Consider the following 17988-nt stretch of genomic DNA (forward strand, 5'->3'; position numbering starts at 1 on the left):
CTGCCGGTCTGCATTGTCCTTTGACAATTTGGGGCCTAGAAGAGCTTGGGGGGAATTGGGGGTTGTCTATGTGAATAACCCTCATTCCCTAAGTGGAACATTTTGATCCAATTCAGCTAATGGAGGTGAGCAGGCCTAACCTTGCTCACCAATAAAATAAACTCAGTGCAGTAGAGGAAACAGCTCAGTGAGGGACAGGGATAAGCTCAGACCAGTACAGGGCTAATGTCAATACCGTAAACCGTCAGTTGAACCTTGCGAGAAGCGTAGCCTGCAGCGTTGGTGGCCGTGCACACAAACTCCCCCGTCTGCTCGCCAGTCGGGGAAAATATCAATAAGCTTCCGTCCGAGCCAGTCTTGAATTTCTGATTGTCTTCGGTAATAACTTCACTGTTCTGTGTGTTAGTTGTAAAATAAAATTAAATAATTTCTTTGTTTTCAAGCTACTTTTCAACAATGCAAAGTATCCCCGATAATGATAATAATAAAATTATTACTTGCATTTATTTAGCGCCTTTCGGGATTCTCAAAGCGCTTTACAAAATACAATTGATTTGGAATGAAGTGAAGGTTGTTGCAATATCTGCAGAGATAACTTTCTGGTTGTTATTTGATTTTTAAAGAGAGATATTCTAGAAAGTAACACAATAATATTTCGTATGAAAATATGTTGCATTTGAAATTCCTGTTGTTTACTTTGTCAGGATTGTGAAGTACAGGCTAGATCCTGTACTGCCCCGATCACATCAATGCTGAACAGTGTGTGTAAATACAGCTGCTGAGTCTACATGCTGAGAACCGTCATTACTATCTAAAGGTGACCATTATTACAGGTTAGGCAGTATTATATTGAGTCAGTAGTAGGTAAATCGAGCTCTTCTCTTCTTTAAATCCAAATGACTAACCGATCTGGCATGTTCAGATGTCTATTGGAATGACATTACAACCAGACTGTATCTGTGTTATTTCTATGAGACTCAAGCTAGCTGCCTCTGTAAGTAGCACAACAAATTGTAAGAAGGTGGGTGCTATTTTGAGGCATGATTTATTATGGACTTAAAACAAAGAACAGCAAATAAGATTACAGTGAATTGTTTTTGATAATTTTCTCTGCTCCCTCCTGAAGATCAGTCATGCTTTTTTTCAGCCAGATGTCTGATACATGCAGAAACCCATTGCCATGTTTAATAGTATTCAAACTAGACAGATCCTTGCATGCCACCTACACATGGAAATTCCTGTGTGTGAAATGGAATGTGCACTCTCTCCCCGGAGGAACACACGATACTTGTCTAATTCAAGCGGGTATCAGGTACATGTTGACAAGAGCCCAGGCTTGTGCACCCCACAGTGTGCGTTAAAGATACTGCTGGAGTTTTACCACCTAAAAACACAACTTGTCGTTGAAGACATGACTTCCTACTCTTTGTCCAGGTGGGACAAACCTACCTGTTAGGGCTTTAGCTTGCAGGGTTAGCGGGAGCTGAGTGGGAAAAATCCCTCTTTCCCCCCGATAAGTCTGCCCCTCTAAATCCTGCTGATGAGCCAGGCTGGCTGGTCTGTTCCCTGGAGTACTGTGGACCTGTCTGGCTCAGGAACTGGATTACTGAGATCGCCACAGAGTCTTGATTCAATTGCGACATTTCATTGCCAGGCATGTTCACCTTGGAGCCAATTCAGCTATAAGGAGATTCTGCTTCCCCCCCCGCCCCCTGCCCCCACACACAGGATATTCAAGATAAGTCATTTGGTTCTGTGGCAGCTAAATTACTTATCTTGACTATCCTGTGAAGTCCTCTGGCAACCTCACTCAAACCGAATTGTTTCAATATCACACCAGGGAGAATAGGGGGCAGGTGAGGAATGACCCTGATTTATTCATGTATCTAATGAACCTTGGAAACAGCTCAGACACGAGGAAATCACTTTGCTCCTAGGGGCGATATCAAAGCAAGTATTATTATTAAATATTGCTGAGAGTGGTGGATAAAGGAAGTCGTGGGTTCAAATACCTTGGACCAGGTGATTGAAGGCTTGGGAGTACCATGTGCTTTACAAGGTAGTGTGACTCGGACTCCCTCAATGGTACTGAATATTTGAGGTCCATGTTGGATGGTGGGGAGAACTGAAACACAAAATAAATATTAAACATTGTGAGTTAGTTAAGGGTTAATTGGAATAGGGTGAATATTTAGGTTCATGGAGAGCGGTCACAGGTGTTCAGAGTCTGTTGAATTTGTTAGATTGAGATATCAATCTGGTTATCTCACGTAAGGTGTAAAAATGTTGGTAAGGGCTTTCGGTTTATGGCTTTTTTGTTAGATTTTGTGAGTTAACAGGTTTTATGTTGGAGTCTTTTAGTCTGAACATAGTTGAGTTAACGAGTTTAGGTTTTCGAACTGTAAAAGCATCAAGGATTGATTGAAGGAGTCAATCTTAGTCAATTTGGAGTTGAGTTTGTCAAAGTACGGAGAACTGATTGGGTAAAAAAATCACATGGGCATATTTGAGGTATAAGAGAGAGGAAGTGAAGTTATATGACAGTTGAGTTTTGGAGTTTTAACTAATATTTGACTTTAATATCACTAATTATAAAAACTCTGAATCTCAGGAACTTAGAAGAGATGTGAATTTGGGGTAAGGTTACTCTATTTGTTTACCCCTGGTGGTCCAAGTGTTGAGGCTCAGTGGTTAGATATCTTATAAAGTATAGGATTATGCCTTGTTAAAGTTATATTAATATAATATTATCAGAGTATTATATAAGAATTGTTTTTGTTATTTTTGGGTCAAATGCTCCGAATGCGGGAATATATATATATATATTGAAGTATATGGGTTTGAATAAATAAGAAATATTTTATTAAAAGCCAAGTGCTGGGTGTATTTTGTGAGACTGCTCTGACTGGGCACGTACCCTAATAGTAATTAGAGAAGGATCGCTCTTTTCAGAGTGCACCTGGAAGGAGCATACAATTCTCATCCAGACATAAGATACCATGACAATATGAATTTTTATTAATAACATTAATTTATTATAATAATGATAATACTTGCATTTGATATCGTGCATTATCACACTGTTAAGATATCTCAAAGCGCTTCACCGGAAAGCATAATGACTATATATTCTGTACGCAAAATGTGTAAAGTGTATGCGTACCTATATGTACTGTGCATGTATATGTACACTATATGTGTGTGGGTCAATGTGTACAGGGTGTCTGTGTATGTTTATATGTACTGTGTGTGGAGTCCTGTAGCTCAGTGGTTAGAGCACTCGCTTTGCAAGTGAGAGACTTGAGTTCAATTCCAGGCAAAGGGTGAAACCTTGGGCAAGTTTCCTTACTCCACACGCTTAATAATAATCCCTCCAAAAAATAAGACAATAATAAATTGGTCATTTTCAATCTACGACTGTTTGTGGGACACTGCTGTGCGCAATTGGCTGCCGCATTCGCCCACAAATATACAGTCAATTCACTTTATAGTGTGTTCTGTGAAGCGCTTTGGGACGTCCTCCTGACATGAAAAGTGCTATATCAAATGCAACGATTATTATTATTATTATTATTTATATGCATAGTGTGTTTGTGTGTGTATCTATATCTGCAGTGTGTATGTCTATATTCAATATGTGTGTGCATCCACATCTACAGTGTTTGCGCGTGTCTATATCCACAGTGTGTATACATATCTATAGTATGTGTGTCTAAATGTATAGTTTGTGTGTGTATATATATCTACAGTGTATGCGTGTGTCTATATCCAGTGTGTGTGTATCTACATCTATAGCATGTATATCTATAGTATGTGTATCAGGGTGAAGAAGATGGGATATTCCATGATGGTGGCAGCTTCTTTGAGTTTGCAAAAACATTGACTTTCTATTGAAAAGTTTCTTGTGCTTGTGGTTCAGAAGCTGAGTTTGAAGCTTCAGTGGTTTGGGAAGCTCTGGACTTGCTGGGAAAATTACTGGAGGAGTTTTCCTGGAATATCCATTAAACAAAAATTTCCCTTTTCAAAGTAAAAGGCAGTACCTCAGAGACACACACTGACAACAGAAAGCAAATTATGTCTCATCGCTGGAGAACCACAGCTGGATTTTTGTCCCAAAGTAAAAACATTAATAAAGTTCCAATATGTTTATTCAGGAAATGAGGTGAATGATACAGACCATGTGGTTTAATAAATGACTGCCTTGCTTGCTTCTCTCTGTGCCTTCAGAATTGTCTTGAAAACTGCTCTATTTGACCGTGCCTTTGGTCAATACCATTACATTCCTCTGCCTCTCCTTCCTGCTTAATTCTACCCATTGTCTTTCTAAAGTGCTTTTGAGGTGGTCATTCACTCTACATGAAAAGCCCCTTTACATAGGTGCATGGTGTTGCTGTTGTGGTCGAAGGTATTTACAGTGCATTACCTACCAGCTACTTTGGTATTACTTACCAAAGATGTTCACAGTGGTCATCCTTTTGCTGGTCCCCGCCACATTACTGGCGACACACGTGTACTTGCCCCCATCGTGCAGCCGGACCCTCTCAATGTGGAGACTTTTGTCCCGGCGCACAGTCACGTAACCGTCCGACAACACCTGGGTGAGCAAACAAACAAAATCAGGGGCTTGTGATGCTTAAATGCTCGGTTTGGGGGTAGGGGTGGGGAGGCAGAGAAAAAGTGATTGTAGAGAAAAGGCAGGAGACAGCAGGACTGGTGGGGAAAGAGAGGAGAGGGGGACTAGTGGATCAGGACTGAAGAAAATGCTCTTTCAAGGAGTCAGCGTAGATAAGCCGAATGACTTTCTTCAATGCTGAAATATTCTGTGAATCTGCAACAGAGCTATCTATAACTGTTTCCCTCTTTGCCCCCTCCCCCACCACACCCCCCCAACTCCCCCCGTGCCCCCAACACACACACACACACTTAGCCCCAGTGATTTTCTCTCCTCACCAGCAAAGAATTTTTCGTCCACCGCCGTTCCGCGAGAGGATTCCCAGCCAGTAGCAAACAGGGCAAAGTCAAGGGCTGCCCCTCAATGACGTTGACAACCGCCGGGCTGATCCCAATCAGCGGCGTAACTGTGCAAAGGCAGAAGGGTTGAGGTTAAGCGAGGGGAATGGATACTTCACTCTAGGTGTTGAGCGAGAACAGGAGGAAATCCTGAAAAGAAGAATTCCTGTTGATCAAACGGTTTAGTTCACACCATTGTATACACCATCTCTTGTGTATAGACGTCACAAGAGATGTTCAGCTGAAGAAGTCCCTTTGGCCAATTTGATCTCATCCTATTTTGTTTCAGATAACTAGGACAACTAGGAACATAGGAAGAGAAGTAGGCCATTTAGCCCCTTGAGCCTGTTCTGCCATTCTAGTAGATCATGGTTGATCTGTACCTCAATTCCAATTAACCACCTCTGTCCCATATACCTTGATACTCTTACCTAACAAAAATCTATCCAACTCAGTCTTAAAAATTGGAATAGATGAAGCATCCACAGCCTTTTGGAAGAAAGAGTTTCTCTAACTTAGTCTCTCGAGAGATTTGTGTCTGACACATGCTGAAATCCGTTCCCGTGCTTAAGAGTATCCAAGCCAGGCAGCCTCCTACATATATAAGCCGCCTACACATGGGAATTTCCCTGTGTCTGGAATGGAATACAGACTCTCCCTGGGGGAAGAGATGATTCATAGACAGGCTGCACTCACTGAAATTCACATCTAAAAGAAACCCTGGAATTGTGCATTAGTCTTTAGGATTGCATTTTATATCTAAGAAAATGTCATGACAAAAAGCACAGTCATTACACTTTATAATAAATCCTGTGAAGCGCTTTGAGACGTCCTGACGTGAAAGGCGCTGTATCAGTTGGAAGTATTATTATTGTATCTTTATAAAGGATCGAACTGTGAATGAAACTTGTATAAAAGAGAACTATGTGAAAACGCACGACAACTCGAGATGACACAATACAATTTACACTTGCAGGAGCCTCTCATGTCAGGAAGACGTCTCAAAGCGCTGCTGGCTGGATACCCAAAGTGTGTGTGTGGGGGGGGGGGGGGGGCGGGGGGCGGAGGATAGGGCTGAAGAGGATGGTGGTGGGGAGAAGAGGAAAAGATGACCGAAAGCGCAGTCAAAAGGTGGGGTGGCGGTAACGCCTTGAGGCGGACAAACAACAAGATTAGAAAGACTTTTTGACAACTAGAACTTTTCCGACTAATTATAACTAGATCGCAGTCTGCTCCTCCCTATCAAGGAGCAAGCAGCATGTGCTGGAGTCTCCTCTTTCACTCCAGCTTCTCCCTCCGGGGCCTGGGTTTGCTGGCTGGCCCGCTCTCGCCAGAACTAACACTGGGAGTTGAGAACGGCTCACATCAGCAGTAATTGCATGTGAGCGTCTTGTTCCTCTGCAGCGCCGACTCACTCGGCCACTGGGGATCCCAGCTGCGGCTCATTCAACGAGAGCCAGAGTCGGTGAAGGACCAGGCGGAAATGCCCGTTCACCCACCTAGTTCCTGCCCCATTCATCACTGTCACCTCTCTAGAGGTAGCTTGTGAAGTAGCATAGCAGCAACCCGGTAAGGCTGGCCCACACTACATTCCACCTCCCCCTCTCCCACTGCGATGATGCCCGAACAACAAAATCTCTTATTAACCCTCAAAACCCCCCAAAAGGCCGTTCAGCTGGCTTGACCTACACAAGCATTCAGGGAACGAGCAGATTTATTTTGGCATCGCACACTGACTGACAATGCGATCCAGATGTGACACTGCAATTTTCTTCTTGAACAAGAACAAGAAGAAAAAGGGCAATTTTTTTTCTCTTTAAATGTGGTCTTGTACAGTTAGTTCTTAAAGCAGCACTGTTTATCCATTGAGAGACTGCGGAATGCACTGCTCCACAAAATACACAGTCAATTCACTTTACAGCATATCCTGTGAAGTGCTTTGAGATATCTCAACGATGTGATAAGGCGTTACATCAAATGCAAGGATTATTATTATTAAAACCACAGAGGCAGAATCAACCAGGATGTTTAAATGAGGAGATCGATGGAAGCTTAGGTTATAATAACAGTAATTCTTGCATCTGATATAGTCTTTCATTTTCAGAGGCCTTCACCGGATTTCTACCCCAAGGTGCAGTGGCTGTGTATTATGTAGGTGAATGAATGTCTCCCGCCCGACCTACCATCGGTGTCCGGGCTTTCAGCCTCTCTGCCACCACACTCTGGAACTCCAACCCACTGTCCCTTCACCTCGCTTCCTCCCTTGCATCCTTCAAGGCCGGTCTCAAGACCCTTCTCTTCGACCGTGCCTTTTGGTCTCCCTCCCACCTCTCTACCTTCCCTCACCCCTACACCACCCCTCCCCCATGCTCTGGCCCCGACATCTGACTGTTCAGCGCTTTGGGACGTCCTCACAACGTGAAAGGCGCTCTATAAATGTAATTTTGTTGTTGTTGAGGCAGTCAATTTACAAACAGTAAATTTCGCACAAACGGCCATGAATTGAATAACAAGAAAGATTGTTGGCCAGAAGACTGGAAGAAACTGCCTTCTCTTTACAACTTGAGGCATGGGAAACTTTGATGTCCACAGGTAGATCGGCTGAGGTTTAATATCTCATCCAAAGCATGGCACCTCTGATAATTCAGCTCCCCCCCAGCACTGCATTGGAGTAGCAACTGTGACTTTGTGAGTGCAAAGCCCCAACATGGGGCTCCAACCCACACCTTCTGACACAGAGATGGGAGTGTTATGAAGCCAACAGCCCGTCAAGCAGTAGTAAAGAGCATGTAGAAAAAGCATGTAGGAAATGTGAGAAAAAGATCTGCCACAATCTAACAAACTGAGAAAGCTCAGGAGCACTATTAGCACTGGCAAAGACTGGCCACTTTCCATGCTATACACGACGGCCATTGGAGGCCTATAAGATGTCCTCCTGATGTGAAAGACACTATATCAAATGCAAGGATTATTGCTATTACAATCCTCGTATCCATTGATCTCCTCAACATTTGCCCCACTCTATGGTTCTGGGTCAGGAGACTGGCAAACTGAGGTGTCCTTCCCGGTTGGAACAGTATTATCCTTGTGAAATTGGGGCTTCTGAATCCCTGCATGGTTTAATTTAATGTCAAAGGTTTAAGTAGAAATGAACACAACTCGACAACAACTCATTTGTAGAGCACCCTTCATGTGCGGCAGTGACTCAAAGCGCTTGTGTTAAAGGATGGGACGTCCTCCCGACGTGAAAGGCGCTATACAATGTAATCTTGTTGTTGTTGATGAAAGAGGTCAACTCAGTGAGGTCGGTGGGAGTTCTTGCCTGCTAGGAATCAAATCAACCCCCAGCCCCACAGCCACCTAGTACTGCGGCAACCACCTAGGCTGAATTTATGACCTTCCAAACAGAAATTTATGGAAACCAGGAACCCTCAGCCCCTGAAAGGTTAGAGCACGGGTTTACATTACAAACACTGTGAGGATTGGGCTGAACTTATCAGCGTGAGAGAGTGGTTAATGGGTAAAGACAGAAAGCAGAGCTCGTCTCTGTGATCAGATAGGAGCAGAGAGGCCACACTGTAGCCCAGCGGTCAGAGATAGAAAGAGGCATTGGAGCTGTAAACCTAACCGCAGGCTGGTTAACATCTGGCCCTGCAGCTGTGCCCGAGGTCTCTTGTTTGTATTCTCATAATCCTTTATCTTAACCCAGGACCATTGCAGGAACGTTTGCGAGGTTGTGGGAGTGGGTCTCCTGTGTGAAAAGCAGCTCTCCAGCTGGTACTTCTCCGATACATTCTCCAGGTCCTCGGTGGCTAGCGGGGACCCACAGACTCGTTGGGAGGTGAAGGAATCCAGCGGACACATGTGTGCGCGCACACACGGCTGTAAAATCTAAAGCCTTTCCTGTACTCGAGGTTTCTATGAAAAGAAAACGTTCAACCTGAAACCTGATCGCTGTGTGCTCCTCGAGCAATTATTAAGTTCTGGTGGACTGAAACCCCACAGGAAATGTATGGTTTCACTCCCGAGCCTTTCATTGTTTCGCGCCTCAGCTCTACCTCTGTCAAGTCTGAGGAGCAAAAGTAAACTTGGTTTGTTGTTGTGGTTCTGTTTGTCTTTCATTTAGAGATGCAATGTGGTATCAAAGCTGGAAACGTCTGCTTGACATCTAATCCTGAAACTGTGCCCAAGGTTTCTTGTTTACACTCTTCTACTCCCTTCCTCTCCTGAAGGTGCTCCATCATGCTGGGTTATGCACTCAGTGGTACCTTTCCCAAGTATATAATAATAATACTCCATGCATTTGATATAGCACGTTATCACGTCTTCGAGACTTTTCAAAGCGCTTCCCAGAATATAGTGTAAAATGAATTCACTGTATATTTGTGGGTGAAATGCGGCAGCCAATTGTGCACAGCAATGCATCTTAATGTTTGATCCCGCACACTGAACATATAATTATCAGCCCATTGGTTGCTCAGCTCCTGTTGATCACTTACCCAGTCCCGTCACTGTTACTCTGACCTGGGCCTGTATCTTCCAAACTGGTTCTCAGCCTCACAGACGTACGTGGCCTCATCATCCACCCAAAGATCTGAAGAGAAGAGTTGCGTTAGTTACGATTCACGATTGTGCCGCATTGAATAACAGTAAAATAAAAAAAAATTACATTTGATACAACACCTTTCGCTATGGGAAGATGTCTCAAAGTACTTCAGATTTTTTTTCCTTAAAGTGTAGTGATTGTGTGGGTTGTGGATGAACCTGGCAGCCAATTTGCACACAGCTGTGTCCCACAGACAACCATGAAAGTGAATTGGACATTCCAATTTTATCTTGGGCAATTGTTGGCCATTAGAAACATGCAGACAGGACCTCAGTTTAATGACTCATCCTAAAGACTGCACCTCCGACAATGCGGAGGAGGTTGCAGTGCAGTACTATGTTAGTAATAATAATAATTATATTCAAATTTTATGAGAGCCTTTCACATCAGGAGAACGTCTCAAAGTTGCTTCACATAAGGTTACATTGAAGCCTTGCTTCTGTTAAGCGGGTACAAGCGATAGTTAATAGTAACGTCGCACAACCAGTACCAAGTCAAAGCCTTTATTAATTTGGATGAAGGAGGAAAACAGCCAAGAGAACTGCTGTCTTTCTTTGAAATAGAGCCAAGGAATTTTTAATACTCATGTGAACAGGCAAAATATTACCTTGGTTTAAATTCTAACCTGTAGATCAGTGAGTCTTAACTATGTGGAGAAAACTTACATGACTTTGTAACTACCGCGGTGCCTGTGCTCCCTATTTTATAGGAACATGATATCACAGAACTCACTGTTAAAGAAGAGGCTTCCGGTTGTCAACTGAGTGACCAAGCTGACGGCTCGAGGCCTGGAGTAAATGGACAGTCCATCCAACCGTCGCCACCTGACCCGTGGCTCAGGGTAGCCCTGTGCCTGGCAGGGCAGAGTCAAATTGGAGCCAATGTCCACTGAAATATCCAGCGGAGACTGAAAGAATGTAGGGGCAGCTGTGGAAGGAGAGTGAAACCAGTTAAATATACTAACCGCCAATTCTACCGATTCTATGTATACCTCCATTCGGGTTTTATCTGTTGAAGAAATTATCCCCAATGCCAAACCACCACTGAACAGAATCTTGTGTAGATTTGCCAAATGAGATCGCAAACCAATTTCTGTAAAGTGCAGACATCTCAGTAATCTAGACAATGCATGATTCAGGTCACTTTCCCCATGGTCTGATTCCCCCTCCCCACCCCTCTTCACTTGAAGTTGATGGTGATCAGCATAAGTTCACTCATAACTGCAAACAAAGCCACCGCCATCAATAGTGCGTTTCACTGCAAGTTGCAAATTTGTTGTAGAAACTTACAACCGACTTCCAAAGTGACCTGCCCGGTGTCTCTTCCTGCCTCGTTGGTGGCCACACACATATAATCTCCTGCATCCAGGTCCTGGCTGCCCTGAATCCTCAAAGTGCCTTGACTGGTATCGATTCTTAAGAAATTAGAAGGTCTGAGCTCCAGGTCGCCTGAAATCACAAAGAACATTTAGTTTTAAAAAAAGTGAGAATAAGCATAACTGACATGAGTCAGATACAATTGCTCACAAGCCTCAAGACACCTCCCACCTCCCCCCAAAGAACAATGAACTGAGGTGATTGCCTCCTGCTGGTTAAATCGCGCAGGTGAGGCTAGGGTTGGAAGTCACAGAGGAGGTGGTAGTCCACTGGCCCAATCTTTCAGAGCGAGAGGCTGAATGCTAGAAATGGGGAAGAAAGGTTGGGGTTGTGGAACTCCACAAAGACAATTGCTTGCTTTAAGAGCTCCTTGATGCTACTCTGTGCTCCAGGTGAAAGGATGTCCCCAGTCACTCAGAGGTATTACTGGTTTAAAGCATATACATAATTATCAGCAGCTTATGAGACCAGAGTGATTTTTAGCTTTCCTCAACTCAACCAAAATGGAAAATGGCAGGAGTCAATGGTAATAGTAATCCTTGCATTTGCATTTTGATACAGTTAAAGACCTGAGAGGAATAGGAATTTCTGGCTCGCAAGGCATGAATCCTACTGCCTTTTTGCCGAGAGGGGCCCTCGAAATGATGTGGAATTTGCACAATCTACCTGCTGTCAGCAGCTATTTTCCACAGCTGTCTGAAGAAGCCTAGTGGTTCGACAAAAAGCACAAACTCAATTCTTTTTTTCTCAATTTCAGACTGATCGGAATGTCAGACTAGGAGCACCGGTGGGGCTGCTAACATCAATGCTGATGTCACACTCCACTCTTTGACTGGTCCGGAGGCAGTGTTAATAATGTGTTAATAATGCCAAAGTCCGCAAACATGTGCAACCTGCTCTGGTACTGGCAGAATTCAGGTTAGTTTCACCGGCAATTAAGCCTCATCTTAAACTAGTTCATTCATTCTTATAAGCAACAGGTTCATCGTCAAATTGCGTTCAACCTCCAAACATTTGCACTTAAATAAGGCAACAGGATCAACTGGCTAATGAATGTTTTTGTACGCAATGATGTCTAAATTATTCGAGGCGGAAGGAGTAAAAACCAACAAATCTGGGCATGTTGCAGCTCCCTTCCAGAACTCTGCTCCTCACTGATTTCACAGAAGTCGGAAATGAGATTAGCACCCAGAGTGGAGTTCAGCCTTAGAATCACAGAAACGTACAGGTCAGAAGGAGGCCCTTTGGCCCATCGAGTCCACACCCGCTCTCTCTCACCTTTGAACCACTTCACTTCGGGCGCTGGAACCCCAGTGGCTGGACATTCCAGCACCGAAGTGTCACCCAGACCAACGAGTATCTCCTTTCGGACCACGTTGACCTTTGGAACCTCTGAAGAAGGAAAAGAGGTAACAAATCACATCTCCAGTCCAGACTAATCCTTTATTACTCCCGAACAGAAGGGAGTTTCTCCCAGTGTCCTTGCGAACAAATTCCACAAACAAGATATTGTTTACTCGCTTCATAGCTCCATTTGCTATCCGCCCACAAAAATACAAGGACTGTCAGACTGACCTATGTAGGTGAGAACTGATGCCTGTCTATCAGTCCCTGCAGGGTTACTGCCCAGGCAGGTATAAACTCCAGCATCTTTCTGCGTAGCGTATCGGATAACCAGGTTGCCGCCTTCAATCAGAATATGCCTTTAAAACACAAAGTGCAATGTGATGTTTCAGATCAATGCCTTTTTTTAAAAAACAAGTTAAAAGTGTTGGAAAAATAATAATTTATCAGGGAACAGCAGCAACAAAGCGCTGGTGACTGCATCTGATAGATTGGAACATAGGAAAACAAGAATGAGCCAGACTGACTGGTCCATCATCAAGAGGATCTTGACTACAGGAGTATCGTAGTGGTTAGCGTGCTCGCCTCGCAAGCGAGAGGACCCAGGTTCGATTCCTGGGCACAAGTTTCCTTACTCCAAATGCCTCTGTTTCCCTAGCAGTAAGTAGGAACCCGACTGTTAGTTGATTGCCGACTCGCTTTCCAAGGATCATAATCCTCATGATTATGCTGCTGCATTTCACCCATTTTTCACGCACAAATCCACTGCATTTCATCCACAAAAATACACAGTCAATCCGCTTGATACTATATTCTGTGAAGCACTTTGACATGTCTCAACGATGTGATAATAATAATAATCCCTGCATTTGATATAGCGCCTTATCATGACTCGAAATATAAGGCACTATATCAAATGCAAAAATTATTATTATTATTAATAAAGGCAGCTGGAGATCGGAGGTAGCTCAGCAGCCACCTCTGGTAATGTTGCAGAAAGTGATGACATCTTGAAATAAGGCAAATGAAAACCACAGTTAAATGAGTGCATACCTGTTGGATCCCATTATGAACATATCGTTGTGTGTCCAGACGATATGTGGCTGGGGGTAGCCCGTAGCAGAGCAGCGGATTCGCACCTGCTTTCTCTCGGTGAACGTCTGTGTTTTAGGATGGACAGTGACTCTCGGGGGCTCTGATATGAAAAAGAATATTCATCGTTCATTCAGCGTAACATATGAAGCAACACGTCAACGCAGAGAGCCATTGAATAATAGGACTAAAGAACCTTTCATTTTTGTCTCGAAACCCACATCGTGAAAACATTTGAGAATTCTATATAACTTATGTATTTCTATCTTTGTAACACTTTGCCCAATTTCCACGGGCTCTCCCTACTTCTAACCAATCCTCAACGGCAACATGGTCACCCTAGCTTCCGCAAGCTATCATTAATAGCACTTTGCGGGAAGGCAACAAAGGCGAGACACCACTGACCTTATGTGACTCAAATATACCTCTCAGTCTATATACTCCACAATCCAGCTTAAAAGCAGTAAAAGGGTGCCAGCCTGGCTCAGTTGGTAGTGCTCTAGCCTAAGGCAGGAGGTTGTGGATTCTTTGAACTGCGTAGTCTAGGCTGACGCTTCAATGCAGTGCTACGGAGAGTACTGCAGAGAGGTGGCGTCCTTCGGGCAAGACGTTAAATCAAGGTCCCGTCCACTAGTTCAGGTAGATATTAAAAATAACAATCCCGCAAATAAAATTGGTCATTCACTTTGTGGCTGTCCACAAATTAGCTGCTGTGTGGTCACTCACAAATACACTGTAAAATCCTGCGAAGAACTTTAAGACATTCCGACGACATGAATAAGACACTACATCAATTGCAAGGATTATTATTAATTTCTACAGACTCAATTTCGCCAATATAATGTGTCCATTTCTGATGGAGAAATAGGAGGCGAATTTTGGGCTGCGACTGCACTATTAGACAGGGTTACGGAAAGCAATGAAAAAGCTTGTTAAAGAGATTATATGGATCGATTTACATGTTGTAAAGAATGGCAAGCGGGAATAAATGGTGTGGAAAACATTTCCAACTCATATGCTCAGGACGTCAGCTGAAAATACTGAACTGTTGGCATTTCTTCACATGTTATTTTTAGTTGTGGTCTACATTAAACTGGCCAAACAGAGATTTTATTTTCCCTGAGTTAAGCACTCCAAGATGCTACCCCACATGAAATGCAAGTTGTTTAAATACAATTTTTTTTGAAAGGGGGTTTGAAGGCCTTCTTCAAGGTGAGACTTTGGAGGAAGGTGAAGAGAGAGCGATTATTGGTGGCGGGGTAGGGGGTGGTGTGTGTGTCTAATTATTTCCGCAGAAGGAATCCAAGTAGAATTACCATTGACAGCCAATAAACGTGCTTTAGAAGTAGATCATGGCAGAATGGAGGGATATACTTCAAGTTATAGGAACATAGGAAGACAAGACAGTGACTGTATTTGTGGGCGAACACAGCAGCTAATTTGCTAAATACAAAGTGAATGACCAATTTTATTTGGTCTCGGATTCATTTTATATAATCACAAAATACTGCAAACTAGACCGAGCATTGTGTTCTTTTACTGTATTGGATGATATACCTGGCTCTGGACCAGAGAGCGTTTGATTTTCTGTCAATTGGTGTTACTACTGTGTTTCACACCCCCGCCCCCTCTCCTGAATGGCTTTCACTCAGTTTGCTTTTGTTTAATAGAAATCAAACCAGGCAAATCAGCCACAGAGGGTAAACGTGGACAATTTTCTCTAAATCGGAAATCTCTTCGCCCTAATGTACGATCAGTGGATAACTAGATATTTGGCTTATTACATAACTAATAATAAGCATTTAATAGAGTGCCTTCTGTCATTGAGAAATTGGAAAGCACTTCACAGAATGTATTGTAAAATGCAGTGATTGTGTATTTTGTATGCGAACACTGCAGCCAATTTACACACAGCAATGTTCCACAAGCAGCTGTGAAGTGAGCGACCAATTTTATTTGAAGGATTGTTGGCCAGGACACTGTAGAAAGTTTTTTTTGAATAGTGAATCTTGAACATCCACCTATTCCCTGGCAGACAGGACCTCGATTTAACGTTTCATTCAAAGTATGATAGTACATCGCTCCCCAAGCTCTGTATCATATTGCGAGACTGTGAGCTCCACAAAGTCTCAACATCCTGAAATAAAATCCTGAAATAATATTCCTTACATTTGACGTAGTGGCTTTGACATCAGACGGAAGCCTCAAAGTGCTTCACAGGATTTACTGCGCCTTGGGACATCCTCGTGATGTGAAAGGCACTATACAAATGTAATTTGTTGCTTGTTTTAAAAAAGTGGGGCGATGGTGCACTTTGTGGGTGAGTGGGTGAAATAACACACTGTATGGCTCTCATGCTGGATAGGTTAATGAAGAGCACTGTGAAAAATACTGCTCTCTGACATGTTCTCTTTAGAGGCACAAAATCCCCTCCCCGAGCCCCCACCCTCCCACCTTACCCTGCACCAGCTTAGGAAACAAACCAGACCAGGCTCATCGCTCCAGTCCTCGAGTGGTTGGCGGCTACGTTAACTACAGATATGAGTCATGTCAAGTCTACTTGAGGGTTAGACAGAGCAACATGAAAAGGGCCTCATGTCAGTTGTGTGGGTGGGATTATTTAGGCAGGAAGATGTGAAGAGAGATTGAAAGGAAACCTCACAGGGCAAAGTGATTTCTACCAACTCTCGCCACTTAGTTTTTTATGCTCCGAACCAAAAGTGGTAGAAACACAAAGGGGGAGGGTGTCAGAAATAGACGTTTCACTTGACTTTAAAACTCGCAGATTGTGCTGCGTTCGTGTTGAAGGCAAAATCTGGCTTCCCTTTCCAGCCTCATTAACATCACTGAATTCTAGTCCGTCATTGCTCCCCACTGCCCGTGAACTCAGACGCTCAGTACCTTTCTTCTACCTGTTAGTGATCTCACATCAAAGTGGGAATAATGACTGTGATCCAGCCGGCTGTGGGTAGCAATTAAATGTCCTGAGGGTATCCTGACAGCTGTTTATATGAACAAGAGCATTCACGTTTCCAGCACCCGAGATAAACCGCACACAACAAAGTGCGCAGCCATCAGGGGAGAAGTCTGCTCTGCATCTGGCAAAAAGACAATGATATCAACCCAGCACGTGGGATCCTCTTATTGTTCTGGTTACATCTCTCTACTCTGGGAGGGGGAAAAAAATGTGAAATGGAAACGGGCAGATTAAGTTTGAGTGTGAGGAGGCTGGCAGGGGGAGGGAAGGAAAGAGTCAACATTACACATTGGTGTGTCAGCCCAAAAAAGTAACACATCCTATACTGAGCTCAAGTACTGACTTGGGAGTTTGAACCTGTAACCTTTCGACCCTGATATTCATATGATATGTATTTGAGGGCTAAAATTCCACCTGGTCTTCGCTTGTAAGATCATTCATTTTCAAATAATAAAAAAACAATAATTTGACTGATAATTATGAAATCACACAGAACAAAAGTTAATTGGTCAACAATCTCCCAGATTTGTCATTCAATTGGTCACTCACTCCCCAAATTAGCTGCCATGTTCATTTATAAAATACACAATCACTATATTTACAATAACCCTGTGAAGGTCTTTGAGACTTTTCGTTTGTAATAAGGCACAATATCAAATGCAAGGATGATGATAATTATTATTAATAAATGATGGATTCTTAAATTGCGATTGCTAATTTCACAAAACGACTGAAGTCAAACAATATTGGTTCATTCTGTTCCGTATATCCTGTGAAGAGCTTTGAGATGTCATCGCAAGGTGGAACCCACTGTATTACAGCAATATAATAATGACCTTACAATTGCTTCAGCACCTTTTTCATAAATTCAACTAGCACAAGAAATCTAAGTGGTTTTGATAGGAAACTGAAAGAGACTCGGGTGAATGTACAACTTAAGCGATTATACGATTTATAAAGATAAGAGTTAAGCAAGTTTTACTGTATTACAGTGGGTAATTGTTACACCGTATAACAAAGTCAGCGAACTGTACTACTTACCTTGTACCACCAGATACACCGAGCCAAGCGTCGCTCCTCCTTCATTTGAAGCAATGCAGTTGTACTGCCCAGCATCAGTCGTCCGCACACTTCTGATCTCCAGAGACAAGTTGCTCATTACTTGAGCTCTAAGTCCTTCCGTCAGTCTGGGGTCAGCACCGTATCTCTGCCAGGTGAGGTTGTAGCGCACCGTGCTCAGGGTCAGACAGGTCAGCACGGCTCTCTCACCAGGAACCACCGTCACGTTGTTGGGCACCTGGATGGTGGGAGGAGGTTCTGCGGGGTTCAAGACCGAAACTAAAGATCAGATCACACCGAGGCCTGATACACGTATGGAGATTTCTAAACAGGATTCCTTTAATAGACGCCCTGCTTCCAGTAACTGGAAGTAAATCACTGTGTTATTGCAAGGGCAATGATAATTCATCGCTGGGGTAATATCCCATATTTGATCCATTCCAGATTTGAGTTAAATTAGACACTTAATATTTACACTCAACACCGTGTTATGGGACTAATTTCACTCCAGGGGGTAGCAATTC

The 17988-nt window shown here is 43.3% G+C and overlaps 1 protein-coding gene across 1 annotated transcript in view; it reads right to left on the minus strand.

Moving 5' to 3' along the window:
- hmcn1 (hemicentin 1) overlaps positions 1–17988 on the minus strand; it is a 162635-nt gene that overhangs the window by 93166 nt on the left and 51481 nt on the right. The window contains 12 exon segments of the mRNA XM_007895691.2: positions 236–395; positions 2013–2125; positions 4450–4594; positions 4951–5078; positions 9510–9548; positions 9551–9604; positions 10349–10543; positions 10906–11064; positions 12271–12384; positions 12568–12695; positions 13390–13531; positions 17447–17722. Coding sequence (XP_007893882.2) covers positions 236–395; positions 2013–2125; positions 4450–4594; positions 4951–5078; positions 9510–9548; positions 9551–9604; positions 10349–10543; positions 10906–11064; positions 12271–12384; positions 12568–12695; positions 13390–13531; positions 17447–17722 — 1653 coding nt within the window.

The sequence above is a fragment of the Callorhinchus milii genome, unplaced genomic scaffold (genome assembly GCF_018977255.1).
Source record: "Callorhinchus milii isolate IMCB2004 unplaced genomic scaffold, IMCB_Cmil_1.0 Scaffold5, whole genome shotgun sequence".
In the NCBI taxonomy this organism is placed as follows: domain Eukaryota; kingdom Metazoa; phylum Chordata; class Chondrichthyes; order Chimaeriformes; family Callorhinchidae; genus Callorhinchus; species Callorhinchus milii.